The 18,012-nt window shown below is 41.3% G+C and overlaps 1 protein-coding gene across 10 annotated transcripts in view; it reads left to right on the forward strand.

Moving 5' to 3' along the window:
- Pde4d (phosphodiesterase 4D) overlaps nt 1-18,012 on the forward strand; it is a 1,422,283-nt gene that overhangs the window by 1,233,418 nt on the left and 170,853 nt on the right. For all 10 annotated transcript variants that reach the window (XM_029543935.1, XM_021208481.2, XM_029543934.1 and 7 more), the window contains 2 exons: nt 10,927-10,963; nt 16,100-16,173. In XM_029543935.1, the coding sequence (XP_029399795.1) occupies nt 10,927-10,963; nt 16,100-16,173 (111 nt within the window). The remainder of the gene's footprint in view (nt 1-10,926; nt 10,964-16,099; nt 16,174-18,012) is intronic.

The following is an 18,012-nucleotide window of genomic DNA, read 5'->3' on the forward strand; positions in this document are numbered from 1 at the left end:
TGATAGAATCCAGAAGAGGTGAGAGTTCCTCATACCTGTGAATGAATGATAGAATCCAGAAGAGGTGAGAGTTCCTCATACCTGTGAATGAATGAATGTCTCAGCAGCAGGGGATATGAACACTGCAACAAGAATGTAAAAAAAAAAAAAAAGCAAAACAAAAACCAAAAACAAACAAAAAACCTCTCACAGGTTTATAGTGTTTCATTCTACCACCAATGATCCAAGCAAGAAAGTCCTTCACATGGGCTGACCTGCTTGGGTTTTTTGATTCCAGATATAGTGAACTTAACAACAGATTAGTATCAAATATACTCCTAAATTTTTTTAAAGTCATCTGATTTGTCAGTTGAGATCCATCTTTCATCAACTTAAGTAGGACGTTATCAAAGTCTAACCATCCTTCCCCGATTCCAGACCTCTCCCAGCTGAGGATGTTAGGTTAATGGTACCAGAGGCAGTGATGCCTCACACAGGTGGGAGGAATGCTTTAACTTCTCAAGGAAAACAAAATATTTGTCAGTCACCTCTAACACTAGTAGCTTTATATTTTTTTCTGCTTTCATCTTTAGATCATAGCAGCCCTTCAAGTCATCATGTCTTTATAAAACTGGGTTTTCAGTGGTGGATGGATAAAAAGCCATTGCTAAAGAAAAGTCTCTTTTCACAGTAGGAAGTCATACAGTGCTAAATGGGTACTGTGTTGTTAGGGGGAAACCTTATGAAATTGTTTGGACCTAACTACTTATTAATTGGAACCACTGGTGATTTCTTTGGACAAAGGGAGTCTTGTAAATAAAATTGCGACATCAGAAGCACCATGAACTAAGTTTGAAAAGCTCTATGTAAATGTATTTATTTTATTTATATCCTGAAGAGTGAAGCAAGACCAACCATGTGAGATGCAGCTTACTGGGTGGGGGAGGGGAGCAGAGACAACAGGATCAGCACCATCATCAGGAATAAACAATGTGCCTGTTCCTGATTCTGTGAGGACACCAGGTTTCCCATATCTTTAATGGTCACCCAAAGTCACACAGTCTGACTTCTGTGTCTGTAGCTGGCCACTGGTATTATTGTTACTGTGCAATGTTAGTGCAGATTGACACTGATGTTTACGATTTCAAGAAGCCCAACGGCATAGTATGCAAAGGACATTGGCTACCAAGCTAAAGTTTTTTATACTTTATTTCTTTCTCTCTTGTAAGCCTTTTTTTTTTCCTACTTTTTTTTCAATAACTGAGCTATTCTATTACAGACTCATAAAAATGAGTGATGGCAAAATGCAAACTAAGCTTGACCTTTTAGTCTCCAAACTAAGCAATTTGATATATTAGCTAACATATATTTTATATTTTTAATTTAATTACAAACCCAATGTTTTAATTGCCTTTAACATGGTCAGAATAAAAGTCAAGGAGAAGGCATTAATACAGTGAGATGCTGTCATGACGACTGGTTTGATGGCATTGCGCTGCAAGTTTTCAAATTAACAAAGTGTTTGAGGCATGTGTACTATCCCAGCTTTCCTTGACAAAGTAAAGTCATTTCCCAAAACCTTAGAAGATATAAGAAGAGAAATATTTGTCTTAAGTCAGAGAGAAAAGTGGATTTGGACAAACTATCTTACAAATGTCTCATTTCTATGTGTTTCTAACCTATCCCCAGGGGGATTTGTTTTAACATTTAACATACAAGTTTCTTTCTCCCCCCCTCCCCTTATCTATTGATTGATTGATTGATCTGTGTAGCCCAGGCTGGCCTTGAATTCACAGCCATCATCCTAACTTAGCCTTCCCAGTTCTGGGATTACTGCCATGCCAGATTACGAGTGTCTTTATTTTGCAGGTTTGTATGAATGTGTGAGCTTATGTGTGGGTGTGATATATATGCACATATATGTACAGGTCCTATGTGCATTGGCAGAGACCAGGCAATATCTGGTCCACCACTCTCTGTATTATTTCCTTTGACAGTGTCTTTCCCTGCAATAGAAGCTAGTCTGTTGGCTAGCAACCTTAAGGAACCTCCATTCTCCACAGTGCTGGGCTTGCAGGCAGGCAATTAGCTGTACCTAGCTTTATTTAAATGTGAGTGCTGGGATCCAAATGCAGGCCCGGTTTTGCCCAGAAAGTGGTTGTATCCACTGAACCAACTCTCTTTATTTTGATCTTCATACACACTATGTTCCTTAATGTAATGGTAAAAAAATATAACTGAGAAAAACAGTCACCTAAGATTTCCTAGGTTACAGAAATCTAAAGGAAATAGTGTGGTGTAGTAATAAACTATTTTTATACGTAAAATAAAATAAAATAAAAGCCATACGGTACTGGGCATTAAATCAGTCTTTGAAAAAAAAATTAAGCACTTGATTGACTAATACTACTACTATCTCACTGTTTATGAGACGTAACACCTGCTTTTCTTTAAATGTGGAGTAAAAGCGGTTTAATAATGAAAATGATTATCTGACACCCCTAGAAGCCATCAGACTCCTGCTAGAAAGCCAGCTAGGATTGTCTTGGTTAAGGAAGATCTGGCTCACTTATCAGCGTCCTCTTAAAGGACTGGGATCTCTGAGAGCAATATGTGAATTATCAACTAACTAATGACAGGGAAATCTATACACCATCTCCAAGGGGAAAAACCGACCCATTAGTCTGGATGGTGCTTCCGTTTACCTCGGCCCTACAGAGAAGAACTAGAGCCAAAACAATGGCCTTTCCCTGCCCCCTTCAACTTGCAAAGTGCGTGCATGCGAGCGTGCGTGCATGCGCATGCGTGCGGTTTGAACAAGCTGTGGACCTGGGGCTGGTGGCACTCACTTTGTTCTCCAAGCCTCACTCACTCTCCTCTAGGCATCGAAGAGGACAGAGATGAGAACCCTGCTCCAGTGTATCACAAGGTGGAAACCTTCCGAATGGTACATTTTGGTGCCCGGTGGTTAGGAAGAGGTAGACGGTGGCAGGTTTGGAGAAGGAGAGGAGTTGGTTTTTCTAGGAGCCCCCTGGTGGGTGCTTCTCAGCACATTCTGAGGGAAGGACCCCGTAAAACTGGCCGGGCGGGCGCGCTTGAATGAGGCTCTAACTCTGTTAACTCGCTGAGCAGTGTGAATAGCAGCTATGACATTTAGGGTGTCATTTTGAAGGCAACACAGATCCATGAAAACAAGACAAAAAAAAAATCACGTTCATCTTTTTTTTTTTTTTTTTTTTTTTAATCCTAGACAGGAAAGGAGCGGGGTAGCTGATATTGAGACACCAGCATAAATACCTGCTCCGTTACATATCAGTCACTTGAAATATGTATTTTGCTTGTCAGTCTTGGCTCCTCTGCAAGCTGTTCTCAGTCTCTCCCCGTATCATTCTCTGAGCCATATAAGGAGACACACAGCTTCAGATATGACAGTGTTTATATGGTGTGCTCCCGGAGGTAAGCTTTACCAAGAGGGGTGTCACTAAGTCCTTCTAGCTCCCTGCAGTAGGAAACATGTAGAGAGATACTCTATCATAGATGAGCAGGGAACAAAGGCCTCATTGCAAGGATAATTTTTGCCTCAGAAAAATCCAAGTCGAGGGAACAGACCCTAAGCTTTGCTTGCAGACTTCTGGTGTGTTGAATGCTTTGCTTCGGGCTTGGTAAAGAGGCTTCTCCGTGGATCCCTATTCCCTACTGGGTTGTCTCCGAGACCCTGTGTCAGCTTTCCCTTAGTCACTGTGAGACTAGTGGGGTTTTCCCAACCTTGGGTCCCAAAGGAGGTTTCTGTCTCCAAAACTACTGTAAAGGCGGGGACTAAACACACATCAGTCTTCGCAGCAACCCTCTCCTTCGAAGCAGAGACTAAGAAGTAGAAACGGAGGAATAACAAGTCAACCCCCTGAAAATACATTACAAGAGGTAAATACAAATGCAGGGTGTCCTGTGGACCAAGTCCTTCTCAGCTTGTTCCTGCTTGGTACTTGCAGGCTTTCAGAGTTCAATATAACCACCAAAGCCTGTGGTGTCTGCCTGCCTTGTGTTTCGTTTGCCTGTGGATAGTGGATACCATATTCACACACACACACACACACACACACACACACACACACACACACACACAGAGGAGGGGGAAACAGGAGGGGGAGGGGGAGGGGGAGAGAGTATTTCCATTGGGCAGCCTTATTCTGGAGATTCTGGTATTGACTTCTGAGGAGCTTATGGTAGTCCAAATTCATTTGAGCAAGCAGGAAACAATATGGTCAAAATAGCACAGTGGATTTTTTTGTTTGTTTGTTTGCTTGTCTGCCTGTTTGCCTGTTTGCTTGCTTGTTTTTTAAGCCTATGTCCCTATTCAGCTACATAGTACATCTCCATGTCTTGGGATTTCAAGGCCCATTACAATGTCAAAAAAGCACCATAGAGACCAACGTCGGTCTCTGACTGCTTATTTTGCCGTGGAAATGATATTAACAAGGCAATTCTCCCTAAAATATATAGTCAGCTTAATTTTTAATGATATGAGAGTCTCTCTCTCTCTCTCTCTCTCTCTCTCTCTTCCTTACAACACACACAAAAGCATAAGCTCAGGAAAAAGATGAGTTAACCAAAGGAGCATGAGACTTTTCAGCACTTCTCCACAGTCTATATTTACTGCCACTTTGACAGGGACGAATGAACCTACTCTGCCTGACAAATTCTAGGTTCCAGGCTAGCTTCAGGAAACTAATGATCTCTGCCATTTGCCAAGGGTGTAACTGACTCTGAACCCAGGTTCTCAGATCCCAGTTCCTTGTCTTGGAGTGGTAATGTGAGAGTATCCATTCATGCAGAGTCTTAAGAATTAGATCCTGTCCCTCCTTCACTCTGGGCACATAGCAGACTTAGATTAAAAAAAAAAAAAAAAAGTCTTCTCTATTTGGTTAAGCCTTTCCTTTGGACCTAACGGGCCCCATTCCACTGAAGGCAGACCTTTAAGGAGATTGCCCTCCCCTCATTAGCCGTAAATCTCCCACACAGACGAGCATTCTGGAGAAAACCCAAGAGAACAGGGCCAATGACGTTAAGAGTAAACGGAAGACCTGTCAAATAACGTACACTGTGAAAGAAGAGCCTGTTCCTAGAACACAGAGTGAGGGCACTTGTGTAGCCTCTTTCCCTCTGGGTACTCAGCCCTTTGCCTCTTGTCCGGAACATCAAACTCAGCCTAGGACTCACAGCCCCCTGTGGCCAACTGTGACATCAGCACCCCTGGAAGTTTTCCTCTGCCTCATCAGTCTTTATTAAGCAAAGTAGTACGGTGTGCTTTGTGTTCCTGTCTGCAAACATTCACTAAGTTCCTTTGAAGCTTGAAACTTCTGTCCGTAAATGTGAGAGTGGATTATTTTTGCACTGGCATAGAGCTTAATTTGATATTGTGTATTTTCCTTCATGAAACTAAAATTTCTATCTTTACAGCATACATTTGATGTTAGACCACAGAGTGTTTGCTTATATATACTGTGTAATAAATCCTCAGTTTTATGCCTTATCATCAATGCAGATTATTTTTTTGAATGATTTATTTAATATGAGTATGCTGTTGATGTCTTCACACATACCAGAAGAGGGCAGCAGATCCTAAAACAGATGGTGGTGAGCCACCATGTGGTTGCTGGGATTTGAACTCAGGACCTCTGGAAGAGCAGTCAGTGCTCTTAACCACTGAGCCTGTCTCTCCAGCCTTCAATGTACATTCTTAATGAAGATCCAAACATATGTAAAGCTCAAACTAAGGATTTATGCTTTGGAGTCTAGGTGCTTACTTATTGATTTTTGAGGTGTGTGTGTGTGTGTGTGTGTGTGTGTGTGTGTGTGCGCGCGCACATGTGCATGCGTGTATGTATGCATGTATGTTCATGTGTGTGCAGGTACATGTATGTGGACATGAAATACACACACGTGGAGATCGAAGGACAACCTTAGCTACTCTTCCATAGGCATCATATACATTTTGTTTCAAGACAGAGCTCTTCACTGGTCTGGAACTCACCAAATACAGTAAGGTAGATGGCCTCACAGGGAGCTCTAGGGCCCCATCTTTTCCAATGCTGTGATTACAAGAATGTACTACCACGCCTGGATTTTTTTTTTTTTAATGTGAATTCTAGGAATCAAATTGAAGCCCTCAGCTTTGTAAAGCAAGCTTTGCTGGTTGATCCATCTCCCTAGCTTTATTTGTTGTTTCTGAAACTGGTCTCATGTCACCCAGGCTGGCTTTGAGTACTGTATAGTGCACTCCTGATCCCCCTGCCTCTGCTTTCCGAGTACTAGACATGTGCCCTTGTACCTGGTCTTAAGGTTTGGTGTGGTTGGGCTGATTCAAAGGTCAGGCTCTTCATTCGTTCTGAAATGTATTTTTCAGGCTGCAAATTAGACGTTGTCTGTGTTTAAGATAGGCAGTAATAGTTTTAATATGAATCTAAACATTAGAGTATTTTCATTCATGTATCTATCACATTGTCTAGTTACTGCTTTTGTGATGAGGAAATATAAAATCACCTTGTTAGTGATTTTCAAGTGGACTGTGCATATTGCTTGCTTTAGTCAACAATCTGTGCTGTAAATTTCATGAACTTATTCCCCATAAGGCTTCTTAGAGCCCAATCCCATTTCCTGGCCCCTGTAACCAGCACTTCAGACTCTCTTCCTGTAAGTTCAGGGTTTTGTTTTGTTTTGTTTTTAGGGTCCCCATGCATGTGATATCATACAGTATTTGTCTGCCTTGTTACACTAAGCATAACTTACCTCAGGTTCATACCTCTTACAACAAATGATTTTCTATTTTAACCTGAGTAGTATCCTATGAGGTAGGCATATTTCCACCTACTGATAGACACTTAAGATGAGTCTGTGTGGGGACTAATGTGGATATCTATGTGACACACTGTTTCCATTTTTTATTGTCTATACACCCGGAAATGGATGGTGGGTGTTTAGGAACAGTACTTTCGACTTTGGATGAACCCCATACTCTTCGCTCTGAGGCTGTACCCACCTCTAATCCCAGGAACAGTGCACAGAGTTCCTCGCACCTCTGCTTCATTGTCACTTTTTTATTTATTTATTTATTATATGTAAGTACACTGTAGCTTCTTCAGACACTCCCAAAGAGGGAGTCAGATCTTGTTAAGGATGGTTGTGAGCCACCATGTGGTTGCTGGGAATTGAACTCTGCACCTTTAGAAGAGCAGTCGGGTGCTCTTACCCGCTGAGCCATCTCACCAGCCCTCATTGTCAGTTTTGATCTTTCCTTGAGACACGGTTCACCTTCTGCCTTTTCATGAGCCCATTGTACTGCCTCTGATATGGAGACGTGATCTTTCGCCCTGAAAATAAAATCAGTAAGATGTGAGAGCTGCTATCTTGGTTTACATTTGCATTTCTCCAGTGATAAGAACTATCAAGCCTCTCCTCAGGCAGCCATTGGTTCTTGGTACATTTTACCTGAGGATGTGCGCCAGCTTCTTTCCAATGTAGTTATTTGAATCCTTACGGTTGTGTTGCTTACTAATTATTAAACAGCTAACAAGAAATAAAGATATGTTTTAAATTATAGAATACCAAGTATCTAGTAGAGTCACATTTTCTGAAATTAGATGATAAAAATATATGGATATAAAGATATCGTGGAGTAGGGGAGTGCTGGGGTGGAACCCAGGGTCTCTCACACGCTAAACAACTGCTGTATTGTTGAGCTGTATTATCAGCTCTTACATGATATTCTTTAATTATATGCACTCATATGTAATACTTACAGGGCTAGTGTCCTTGTAGAGTAGAATAGGTTGAATAGGCCAATTTTCTGAATGTCAGTGTCCAGTGACAGATGGGATTCTGCCCTCCCCCCGCCCCCGACTCCCAGGTCATTTTTCCTTTTTTGAAACTTAGCAGAAAAATAAATGTTTATAGTAAGAAAACAAGAGCCTGAAGATTCTCTTTACACATAATATATCTATCTATATTACATACATGTTAACTTATAGATACCAATATATAAATATCTATTGAATGCCATCCTCTTGTGCTTTGTTGGTAAGCATGTTAGTTAACTATTGCTCAGAACTCTATTTCTAGATCAAAAAGTACACGCATGCTCTTTTACTACATTCTCTGTTATTTAGTTTAAGATTGTGTGGCGTGAAAGTCATCAGGACAGCTGAGCTGCTTTGGAGTCACTGCCGGGAATGGTGCTTACTTGCTGTATTTTGTTGTTTAGTTTGATTTTATTACTCTGTATTAGTGTCTGAGCATCAGTTGAGTGGGACCTCCATGCACTGAGAGCGATACCGCGGAGTGAGGGCTGCTTTCTGGTGTGCTCTGGGCATCTCTCAGTGCATGGTGGATGGAGAATCACGTATGTGGAAGGGCAGAGCCCTGAACTCATAGGACTTGAATTGGAATCCTCTACAAATTTATTTACAGACATAGGATTTTGTGTTTCTTGTGACTCCCTTTCCTCAATCAAAATAGATATTAACTAGGAGATACTCACTCTGAAATTCTTTGCACAGTGAGTCATTTAATAAATATTAATTATTGGTACATATTGATGATGACTATTTACAATCATTATCATGATTTAATCTTATATGCCATTGATAAAAGTATTCTAGTGAAATTTGTGGGTATTAATTTATTTGTGCATGTGTGCATGTGTGTGTGTGTGTGTGTGTGTGTGTGTGTGTGTGTGTGTGTGGTATACGTACATATTTGGTACTATAGATGGAGCATAGGACTTCATGTAAGCTATTGAAGAATATCTCAGACCTTTAAATACATTTGTTTTGAGGCAGGATCTTGCTAAGTTACCGAGGATGTCCTTGAACTCACTCTGTAGTTGCAACCAGGCACTGAGTCTTGGTTCCTTCTGCCTCAGCTTCCTGAGTAGCAGGGATTATAGATATGCACCATCAGGTTTGAACTCTTACTTCAAAAATTAACAGTATCTGGGCTTGGTGAGGCATGGCTTTTATCCTAATATCCAGTAGGCAGAGGCAGGTGGATCTCTGTGAGTTCAAGGCTAGCCTGAGCTACATAGCAAGTTCCAGCCCAGCCAGCATTGCATGCTGTGTTTATAAGAAAGATAGAAAGAAAAAAAGGAGGGAGGGAGAGCAAGGAGGAAGGAAGGAAAACAAAAGGAAAAGAAACATCATAAAGTCTCCCATCACTGAAACTAACAAGGGCCAGTGTCTCTCCATTCCGAGTCTTGAAACAGTTACTGAGAGAATCTTATTTGCAGGAGCTGAATCTGGCTGAACGCCGTCTTTTACATGGCCCTTCTCTGTATTTAAGTGCTGTGTGTAAGAAGGTTTGCTTTTTGAGTCGCTTAGTCTCTTGTCTATATCTCAGGCTCTTTAGTTAGTTCAGAAATAGTGAGAGTGGAAAATCGTGCAGCAAGGACCACAGAAGTGAGGGTAAGGTGACCAGGTGTGGGGGATGAGAACAGTTATTTTCCTTGTCAACACACGCCACTGAGCCTGTCCTGCAGATGCCCATAGAACTGGCCCAGGATCCAGCAGGTCCTTCTCTTTTGAGATTGAGAGGTGGGACTCCCTGTGGCCACAGGCATGGCTTTTACTTCACTCTGGTGACCAGGATAGGGCAACAGACATAGGGCACCTCCTTCCACATTGGAAGACGATTGTGTCACACTAACTTCCACACCGACCTGCAGTGGCTTACTCTGTCCGCTCTGGGAGTTTCTGCATCCGTTTCTTTCTGTAGTTATTCCCCAGGTACCAAAGTGCTTGCCACAGAGGTGGTCACCATCATTAGCCCATTGTAAATATCATCTCTCTGCTCCTTGTACCACAAGCTTTATAGGGGGCGGTTTGGGGATGTGAATCCTTTTCATTTGCTCAAGAATAAGCTGACAGTTCAAATGAACTCTGCTCAGTGAAGGTTATGTCGAGGAAACGTATGCGTAAAATAACTGCATTCATTTAATTAAAAAAATAAAAATCTTTTCTGAAGTGGGTGTGGCAGTGCTCCTTAGAAATCCCAGCACTCACGGTCTCAAAGGTGAAAACATTACAGGTTCAACATCAGCCTGGTATACCAAGCAAAAACTCTTTCTCTTTCAAGATTAGTAAAAATGAAATGAAATGATTGAAATAAATAAAATGGGTTGTGACTGGCTAGATTAAGAAATAACCACTGAGATTTAAGACACCCTTCCTTCAATTTACTGGCGCTGGGAAATATTGCAAAGAGTCCCAGGTCCGAGCTTCCCATCTTCTTCCAAGAAGAATGCTGCGTGACTTCTTGGATTTCCCTGCTTCTCCAAGACATGTCACACTGACACCTTGCTCTTGGATCCCTAGTCTACTGGAGCTGACGTTACCCTAGCAACAGCACCCACGGGGTAACATTCCCCTGTAAGTACAGTGGCAGGAACACGAGTCCGTTGGAAAGTTTCGTAGGGTTTTTTATTAGTGGATGATGCACTCCCGTGTTATGTTTGACTCCTGGCCTATCCAAGGCTTATACATGACTATACAGATCACTTGATGCTCATCACCTACAAATGTTGGATGGCCCGGGATTCTCTCTCCCAGAAGCCTGTTCTGTAGCTGGTTCTTTGCACGGCATTCCTGGCTAACATCTGCAATGGGAAGTCAAGAGGAAGGTGCAGACCCTTTTCTACTTAGAGCCTAAAAAGCAATGTTAACAATGGTTGGTAACCAAGGAGACCCTCTTTTATCCAAGGGAGATGGACAATGGTTAACATCTGGGAAGACATGTTTTCAACCCAGAGGCTGGGGAGGACATGTACTGAAGATAAAGATGGAATTACTGTAATTCCCAATGGGATTTGCTTGCCATGGAATGTACCATTTAATTTTGATCAAAAGTGGTCAGAGAACTATGGGAGCCTTCTAACACTGCCTCTGGTTTGTCTTGCAGACATGGAGATGACTTGATTGTGACCCCATTTGCTCAGGTAAGTCGGCCTTGGAGCGTGCAGGCTTCTCAAAGATTTGCACAGTTGATGTGCACATGTTATTCTGATTCTCAATAGAACTTTATTACATATGCCTGTGTGGATGCAAATTGTTTGGTTCATTCAAGTAATTAAAAGGAAGTGCTGGAAAATGTAACCTTAGCCCTACAGATGTGCTTTTTGTAAGGCTGTTAGGACGGAGGAGTGTCTGTACTTCAAGTAACAAGTTATCTAAGGGAGATAATATGTATGCAGCAGGTCCCTATTTCCCTAAACTGGAATTAGCACCAGAAGAAGACTATATCATGGATTAAATTACATCTAGTATAATTAGTACATGATCTGGGTTTGAAATTCAATAATGCCGTTCAACCTGATACTTTATTTACTCCTTTTTCACATGTGTTGTTTGTATAAAGATTTAACTGAGCAACACGTTTGTGTTCTTCATGCATAAGAGAAGAAAGTATTTCAACTCCATGGCATAGATGTGAGGTGATAAAATGACCTAAAGGGTTTTGGAATGTGTACAGAATGCTTAAGGACCAAATGTTTTGTGGATCAAAATGGGACCTTGAACACCTTGGGTAGGTTTACTTATTAGAACAGAGCCTGCAGAACCCATCTGTTATTGAACATCTTGGGTAGGTCTACTGATCAGAGCAGAGCCTGAAGAATCTGTCTGTTATTCAAATGTCCAAATCATAACCAGATTTAGGTACTAGCTAACATCTAAACTCTTTTTTTTTTACTCTTAAGTTTTGAACTTTCTGAACTTTTATAAAATTTCCTGGTCCACAGGGGGGAAAAAATGTTCCAGCTTTTATTAGTTTGTACGTTTTACCTTAGAACGATTCTGCTCTGTGCCCAAGTCTTTCCGTGTGTTCTTAGGCATGAAGGCATCCCCCTTAGCTGTCCCTCATGTCCACTGTTCATCTCTTCCCTTTGAACATAGCAACAATTTAGCCAGAGTCCTTAGGGCTGATGAACAGAAATGAGTTCCAGCTGTGCAGGGGAGCCAGCTCTGCAGTCAGCTGCTTATTTTTCGCTGTCCCACTGGTTTTGACTGCCTCCTAAAACCTAAACCTGGTAAAAAGCATTCAAACCCTACAAACCAACATCCTTGTCCCCTTTGGATGCAGGAGATGTCTGCTCTGAAAACAAGGACAATTGTGTTATCTTGCTTGTTCCAAACTAACTATGACACTTAGTTTCCGGGGAAATACAGTGGTTCTTGTTAACACAACAGAGAATTAGTGTTCCCTTAGGGAGAGGCCATCAACAATATATTTTTACACTCCTGTATATCCCTTCCTGTTCCACCTCAATAACAGTGATCTTGTGGCCAAGTTCATTGATTACATGGGGCAATGGGGAAAGTTCATTGTCTTTCATTTGCTATCCATTCCACTTTTATAAAACAAAGATACAAATCAACAACAAATACACAACTTGTGTGTCAGCAGGATGAACTACAGCTAGCAACCATTCTTACCAGGCCAAGTCATTATGATATCACCCAGAACTTTCTGACATAGAGAAGCAATCATTTCATGCATTTTAATAAAACTATAACTTGGAAAGAGGTTTGATTTTCAACAGAGGCAACCTTTTTTTTTTTTTTTTTTTTTATCCTGTAAATAATTCTCCACTAATTTTTTTTTTCCTGAACTCCTAAGATTCTTTGACCTCACAAGGACAAACCTTCTCCGCCTCTCCCCCTGTCACAGCCTGTGCTGTACTGCCACCCAGTGGCATCTGCTGTGCGTGGCCTGGAAAAAAAAAAAATCCCCCCAAACATTTTATTCATTCTCTTTAACTTTTTAATGAAGCCAGCATGTTTTTTTTCTGCCAACATCAGTGAATCCTATTGGCTAGGAAATGTTTGAAAGCACCCTGAAGGACCTGAGAATTGTGTGTGTGTGTATATTCCCATGCTGTGGCCTAGTCCGTAAACAATATTTTCCTGGAGTGTTAGCACTGCTCTTTGTCAAGATTTAGATTTTTTTTTTCATCATTCCTTTGTTTGTTTGTTACCTTAAGCAATTACACACTCAGTGGAGGTGGCTGAAGAGAAAGCAATGACTTTAATTGTTAAGCCTAAGCCGTCTGGAAGAAAATGTAGGGATCCTTTGATAATAAGCTTTAAAGAGGCAAGAGAATTCTAGGCACTGCAGAGCCTGGCTGTAGCTTCGAATGCTGGCTTGTGTCTCTATGGCAGAGAGCTGCCCTGGGACACAAGAGAATCTAGGAACTTGACCTTTCACCCAGGGGCTCTGATAAACCCCTTTTCTCTTTTTCTTCTTCCTTTCTCAAGGCTTGCTTCCCTCCAGTGTCCTGAGGGACATTTTTATGAAGAATGTCACTTAATCACCCAGGCTCAGGGAAACATCATGTGTGATAGGCTCTTCTGGGAAACGTCTATTTACGCTTCCGCCAGGATCATAGCTTACAGAGTAGAAGATACTGCTCACATTTAAGTAGAAAACCATCTTTGTCCTGCCATAAACCAAAACAGTGTTCTAGTATTCACATCCATGTGTCTTCAGTGTCATTTACTACAACAGAATACACAACTGCGTATGCAAAACTATAGGCTAAAAGTCAGCAGGCCAAAGGCCGGCAGCCATAGCCTGGGGGAGGTTGCTTTTCTCAGTCTCATTTTGAAATGTGGCATACTATATATGTAGTGAATATCTAAAGCAGAAATAATAATAGTAAACCAAAGTTAAGAAACAGATTAGTGTCAGTGCTTCAAATACTGCTTAAATGCCCCTCCCCTGATCCATCTGTGTGTCTGTCTCATTCTGTTTGTCTGTCCACCGAAATAGCAATCATTTGATTTTATACAGATTATGGTGGAATACAGTACAATGTACTTGACAACATTTTTGTTGTTGCTTAAATTCTTCAATAGCCAAAAGATAGTGAAAATTATTTAAAATAAATGTATAAAATATATAAAATGTGCATACTACCCCTCCCCCCCAATTTAGTTTACTATCTTACTAGTAAAACAAAGTTTTAAAACTGACCTACAGGTTAGGTATGGTAGTAAGCACCTTTAGTCCCAGCAACCCAGGAGTGGGACAGGCAGATCTCTGAATTGGAGGCCAGTAGAGTCTATATAGTGAATGCTAAGCCAGCCAGGGCCATACAGTCAGCCCCATCTCAAAGCAAAAACAACTCTCTCTACAGAAAAGATTTCATTCATAAATTAATTTCTTCCTGAATGGGCTATTCTTTCAAATGATTATAAACTATGAATTACCTGAAAAACTTTTCCTATGGAAATGAAATATTAAATTACTACTTCTACTACCCAATGTCCAGATGCTGTTGGGTAATCACAAAATTGTTTTGTATTAAAGATCTCCAAATTCTGAGGTTAAAAACCTTTATCTAGAATAGCAAGTAGCCCGCTGAGGCAGTAATTGTATTTAAATACTTTATTGACATGTTTGCTCTTCACATCTTAGAACACAAATTAAGCTGTCGTGATTTCACGACTGGATCGTTAATTTTTTTATTTCTCCATCATTCAGAATTTCATGTCTCGTGAAAGACACTATGGCCTGACGTCAGCAGCTAGCTATTTGGATATTCTGTCACAGGCGGTGTGACCTTTCAGAGTTGTGTGTGATAATGAGCCAGGTTTTCCAGTGACTGGCTGGCTTATTTGGAGGCTCCATGAACTCCTTCAGGGGGACTGCTGAAGGTCACCACGGCTGCAGAGCATAAACAGCTCCCTTTTTACTTGCACAAGTTCCCGTCAGCTTCCAAAACACAAACGCCCGAGACACAGAGTGGCTTTCGTCTGGGATCACTGTCCGATGAAGAAACTCAGGGCACAGTTCTCAAACCCCTAGGTCAATTAGAAAACGGAGGATTCTGTGTATTGCCACTGATAAACATTAAGCAAACTTCCCATGGGCCAGATAATTCAATGGAAGTTTCCATAATAAACACACGGTCACCACATACTTTTTGCTGAAGCAATGTCATTAGCATTAACCTGTAGTAGTTTCTTTCTGTTAACTGTCCAAGCAACCCTAATGGGCAGACAACACTCTCTTTTACACAGAAGGTGTCATACCAAGTGTGTGTATCTAACACATGACTTATACCAAGACATGTGAAGTCTTAACTCATGACATATGAACTCTTTAACAGGCACTGAGGTCTTATTGACTATCTAATCTTACGGTAGAGTCCACCCCTGAAGAAAATAAGCTGTTCTAGGAGCACTACGGTCTAAGGTCAGCAGGCTCCTGTAACTTGTCTCCATGGCTTACTCCCATCCCTTAGGCATCTTTTATTTCTGATTTGAGTTAGAATAAAGAAGGAGCCATCAGAGGTGGGAGCATCTAATTTCTGTCACATCCATACAGATCTATTGCTTCCATATATTCGTTTCTTCAAAGCCATTTTACTGAACACTTTCATCATGCTGGACAGTATACAGAATAGTACCTTTTGTACACAGCACTCATGTTTTCTATGATCAGCGCCCTTCTGGGGACTCCTTATATTCCACATGCACACAATCTCCCCAGAGGCAAAAAAAAAATATCTGTGGACTAACTAGCTAGCATAGATGGACAAACAACTGAAGACTTACTTAGCCTGATGACCCGGGATCATAGGATCATCATCTTGATGAAGTTTCCAAAGGGACTTAGAGAATAGTTTTATTTATTTTTTAATCACTAATCCGATTCATGGTATTTTGTATTATAGTATTTCATAATTGTATGAAATGAGACCACGTTTTGCATGCGCATTGCTGGGAACATGGGTATTGAGGACTAAAGGACTGGGGACTAATACTGCTACTGTTACCAGAAACAAAACCCGTGAGAGGGGTTTCTACAAAATGCTGGGAGTTTAACCTCCCTGATTTCATAACCAGAATTAAAAATTTTACTAAGTTCTGACTCCATATATGGTATATGAAACTGAGTTGCAAGCACCATGATTGTTTTTCTTTAAAAGACATGTTTAGTTACGCCCAACCAGCCTCACATCAAGACTGCTAAGCAATCTCTCTCTCTCTCTCTCTCTCTCTCTCTCTCTCTTTTTTTTTTTTTTTTTTTTTTTCTCTCTCTTTTTTTTTTTTTTTTTTTTTTGACATAGGTCTTGGCCAGCCTGCGAACCGTACGAAACAACTTTGCTGCATTAACTAATTTGCAAGACCGGGCACCCAGCAAGTAAGCGCCCCTCCCTCCCTCCTCTTTTGGCTGAACCTTTAGTATCTTCTCAACTTGACCTGCACTCAGGACAGCACATTAGACACCTCTGAATCACCTCCCTTGTCCGGCTGTGTGCCCTACATCATACTTTGTCTACTTCATTTTCTGTCATGACTTTGTAGTGACACTTGAGGTTTGAAATATCGAAGCGGAAAAGGCAAATGCAGTGATTTCCCCTTCTGTAGAAATCACCTGGGAAGACCGGTCCTCTGCCGGTCTCACTCGCAGGATCATCTCAGTTTGTACTTGCCCCAGGAACTGCCCGTGGCTTGTACTTTGTTCTTATCTGTATTCCCAGTTCCCATCCTAACACTGAGTTGCACCCCTGAAGATGCTGCGACTAGTCAAGGGGTCGAAAAGCATTTGCACCCCAAGGGTGTGCTTTGAGGAATTCATTCCTTGCGAGTGGCAATTTCGGTAGAGCCTGGCCAGCTGTACCATGCCATCCTGACCCCAGCAGCTTCTTGGGCTTTGGGGAGAAACACATTTTCTTTAAGTTTCCCTCAGATACCGCTACCTAGGTAGTGGCATTTAAATTGGTGACAGTCGATCTGGCCGGTGTGTCGGAATCACAATGACGGTTGTGACTCTGAAGAGATGTCCATTCTATCCCAAGCAACTTCATAACTGTAACTTTGCTACTGTTGTCAATTGTAAAAGAAATATCCTTGAAGAGAGGGTTGCCAGAGGGGTCGTGACCCACAGGTTGAGAACTGCTGCTCCAGCGGGCTCAGCATTCGCCTGATGTGCACTCCTAACACCTTGAGAACATTTCTAAGATTACCATCTCACTTTGAGGAGGGTATGTGCCCTTTCATTTTCCTTAGGAAAGGATTTGAGGGAGAACATGTCCTAAGCTTGACCCCAGGTGGGTAACCTGAGCTAATACCCACTGTTAATTTCTACCACCTCACTTTCATGCCATCAGGATATACATACATGCATGCATGCATACATACATACATACATACATACATACATACTTTATTCATTCCCAGAAGTGAGGTTTGGCTCACTCTTTACTAAATGATATACCAACATCCTCGTGGATCTAATGGTCAATATTTATGTATTATTGCTACTCTTTGGGTTCCATAGCCATAGAACTAATTCTAGGAAAAGATAAATAGGAACAAGACAATGATTTTGTTCTCTACAGCTATACAAAAATATAATGTCCTCATTTGCTAATACCATGCCAAGGGACTACTTTCTAAATTTTTACAGAACAAGGACTGAAACTTATTATCAATACATAAGTTATTTGAATAAACTCTAGACTGCAGCAATGCCACCCTAAAATTGCTGTCACATGTGTATAGTAAACCTTCACCAAGAACATAACCGTGCACCTAGACTAGAACAGCCATCTCAAACAACTCATGTTTAATGAAGCGTTTATTAAGTTCTCATTTCCACTTTCTGTTTTACACTAAAAATATAAAATAATTCAGACATAAATCTTGGTACATTTTTCAGACATACACAAAATTGAAATGCAAAACACGCGACAATAAACTTAAGCACAGCGGTGCAGCCGGGAGGTTGAGTGGAACCTGTTAAAGCAGACACAATGTTAGGATGGCTTTCCTGGGGTATCCTGCAGCTCAGGTCGGAGACACATTCATCCAGCAGGATAAATGTAAAGGGCTAGCCACAATCTGAACATATGTGTGACTGTCCAGATCTCTCTCTCTGTCTCTCTGTCTCTGTCTGTCTGTCTGTCTGTCTGTCTGTCTGTCTCTCTCTCTCTCTCTCACACACACACACACATGCACACACACACACACACACACA

This window comes from Mus pahari, chromosome 11 (assembly GCF_900095145.1).
Source record: "Mus pahari chromosome 11, PAHARI_EIJ_v1.1, whole genome shotgun sequence".
NCBI lineage: Eukaryota > Metazoa > Chordata > Mammalia > Rodentia > Muridae > Mus > Mus pahari.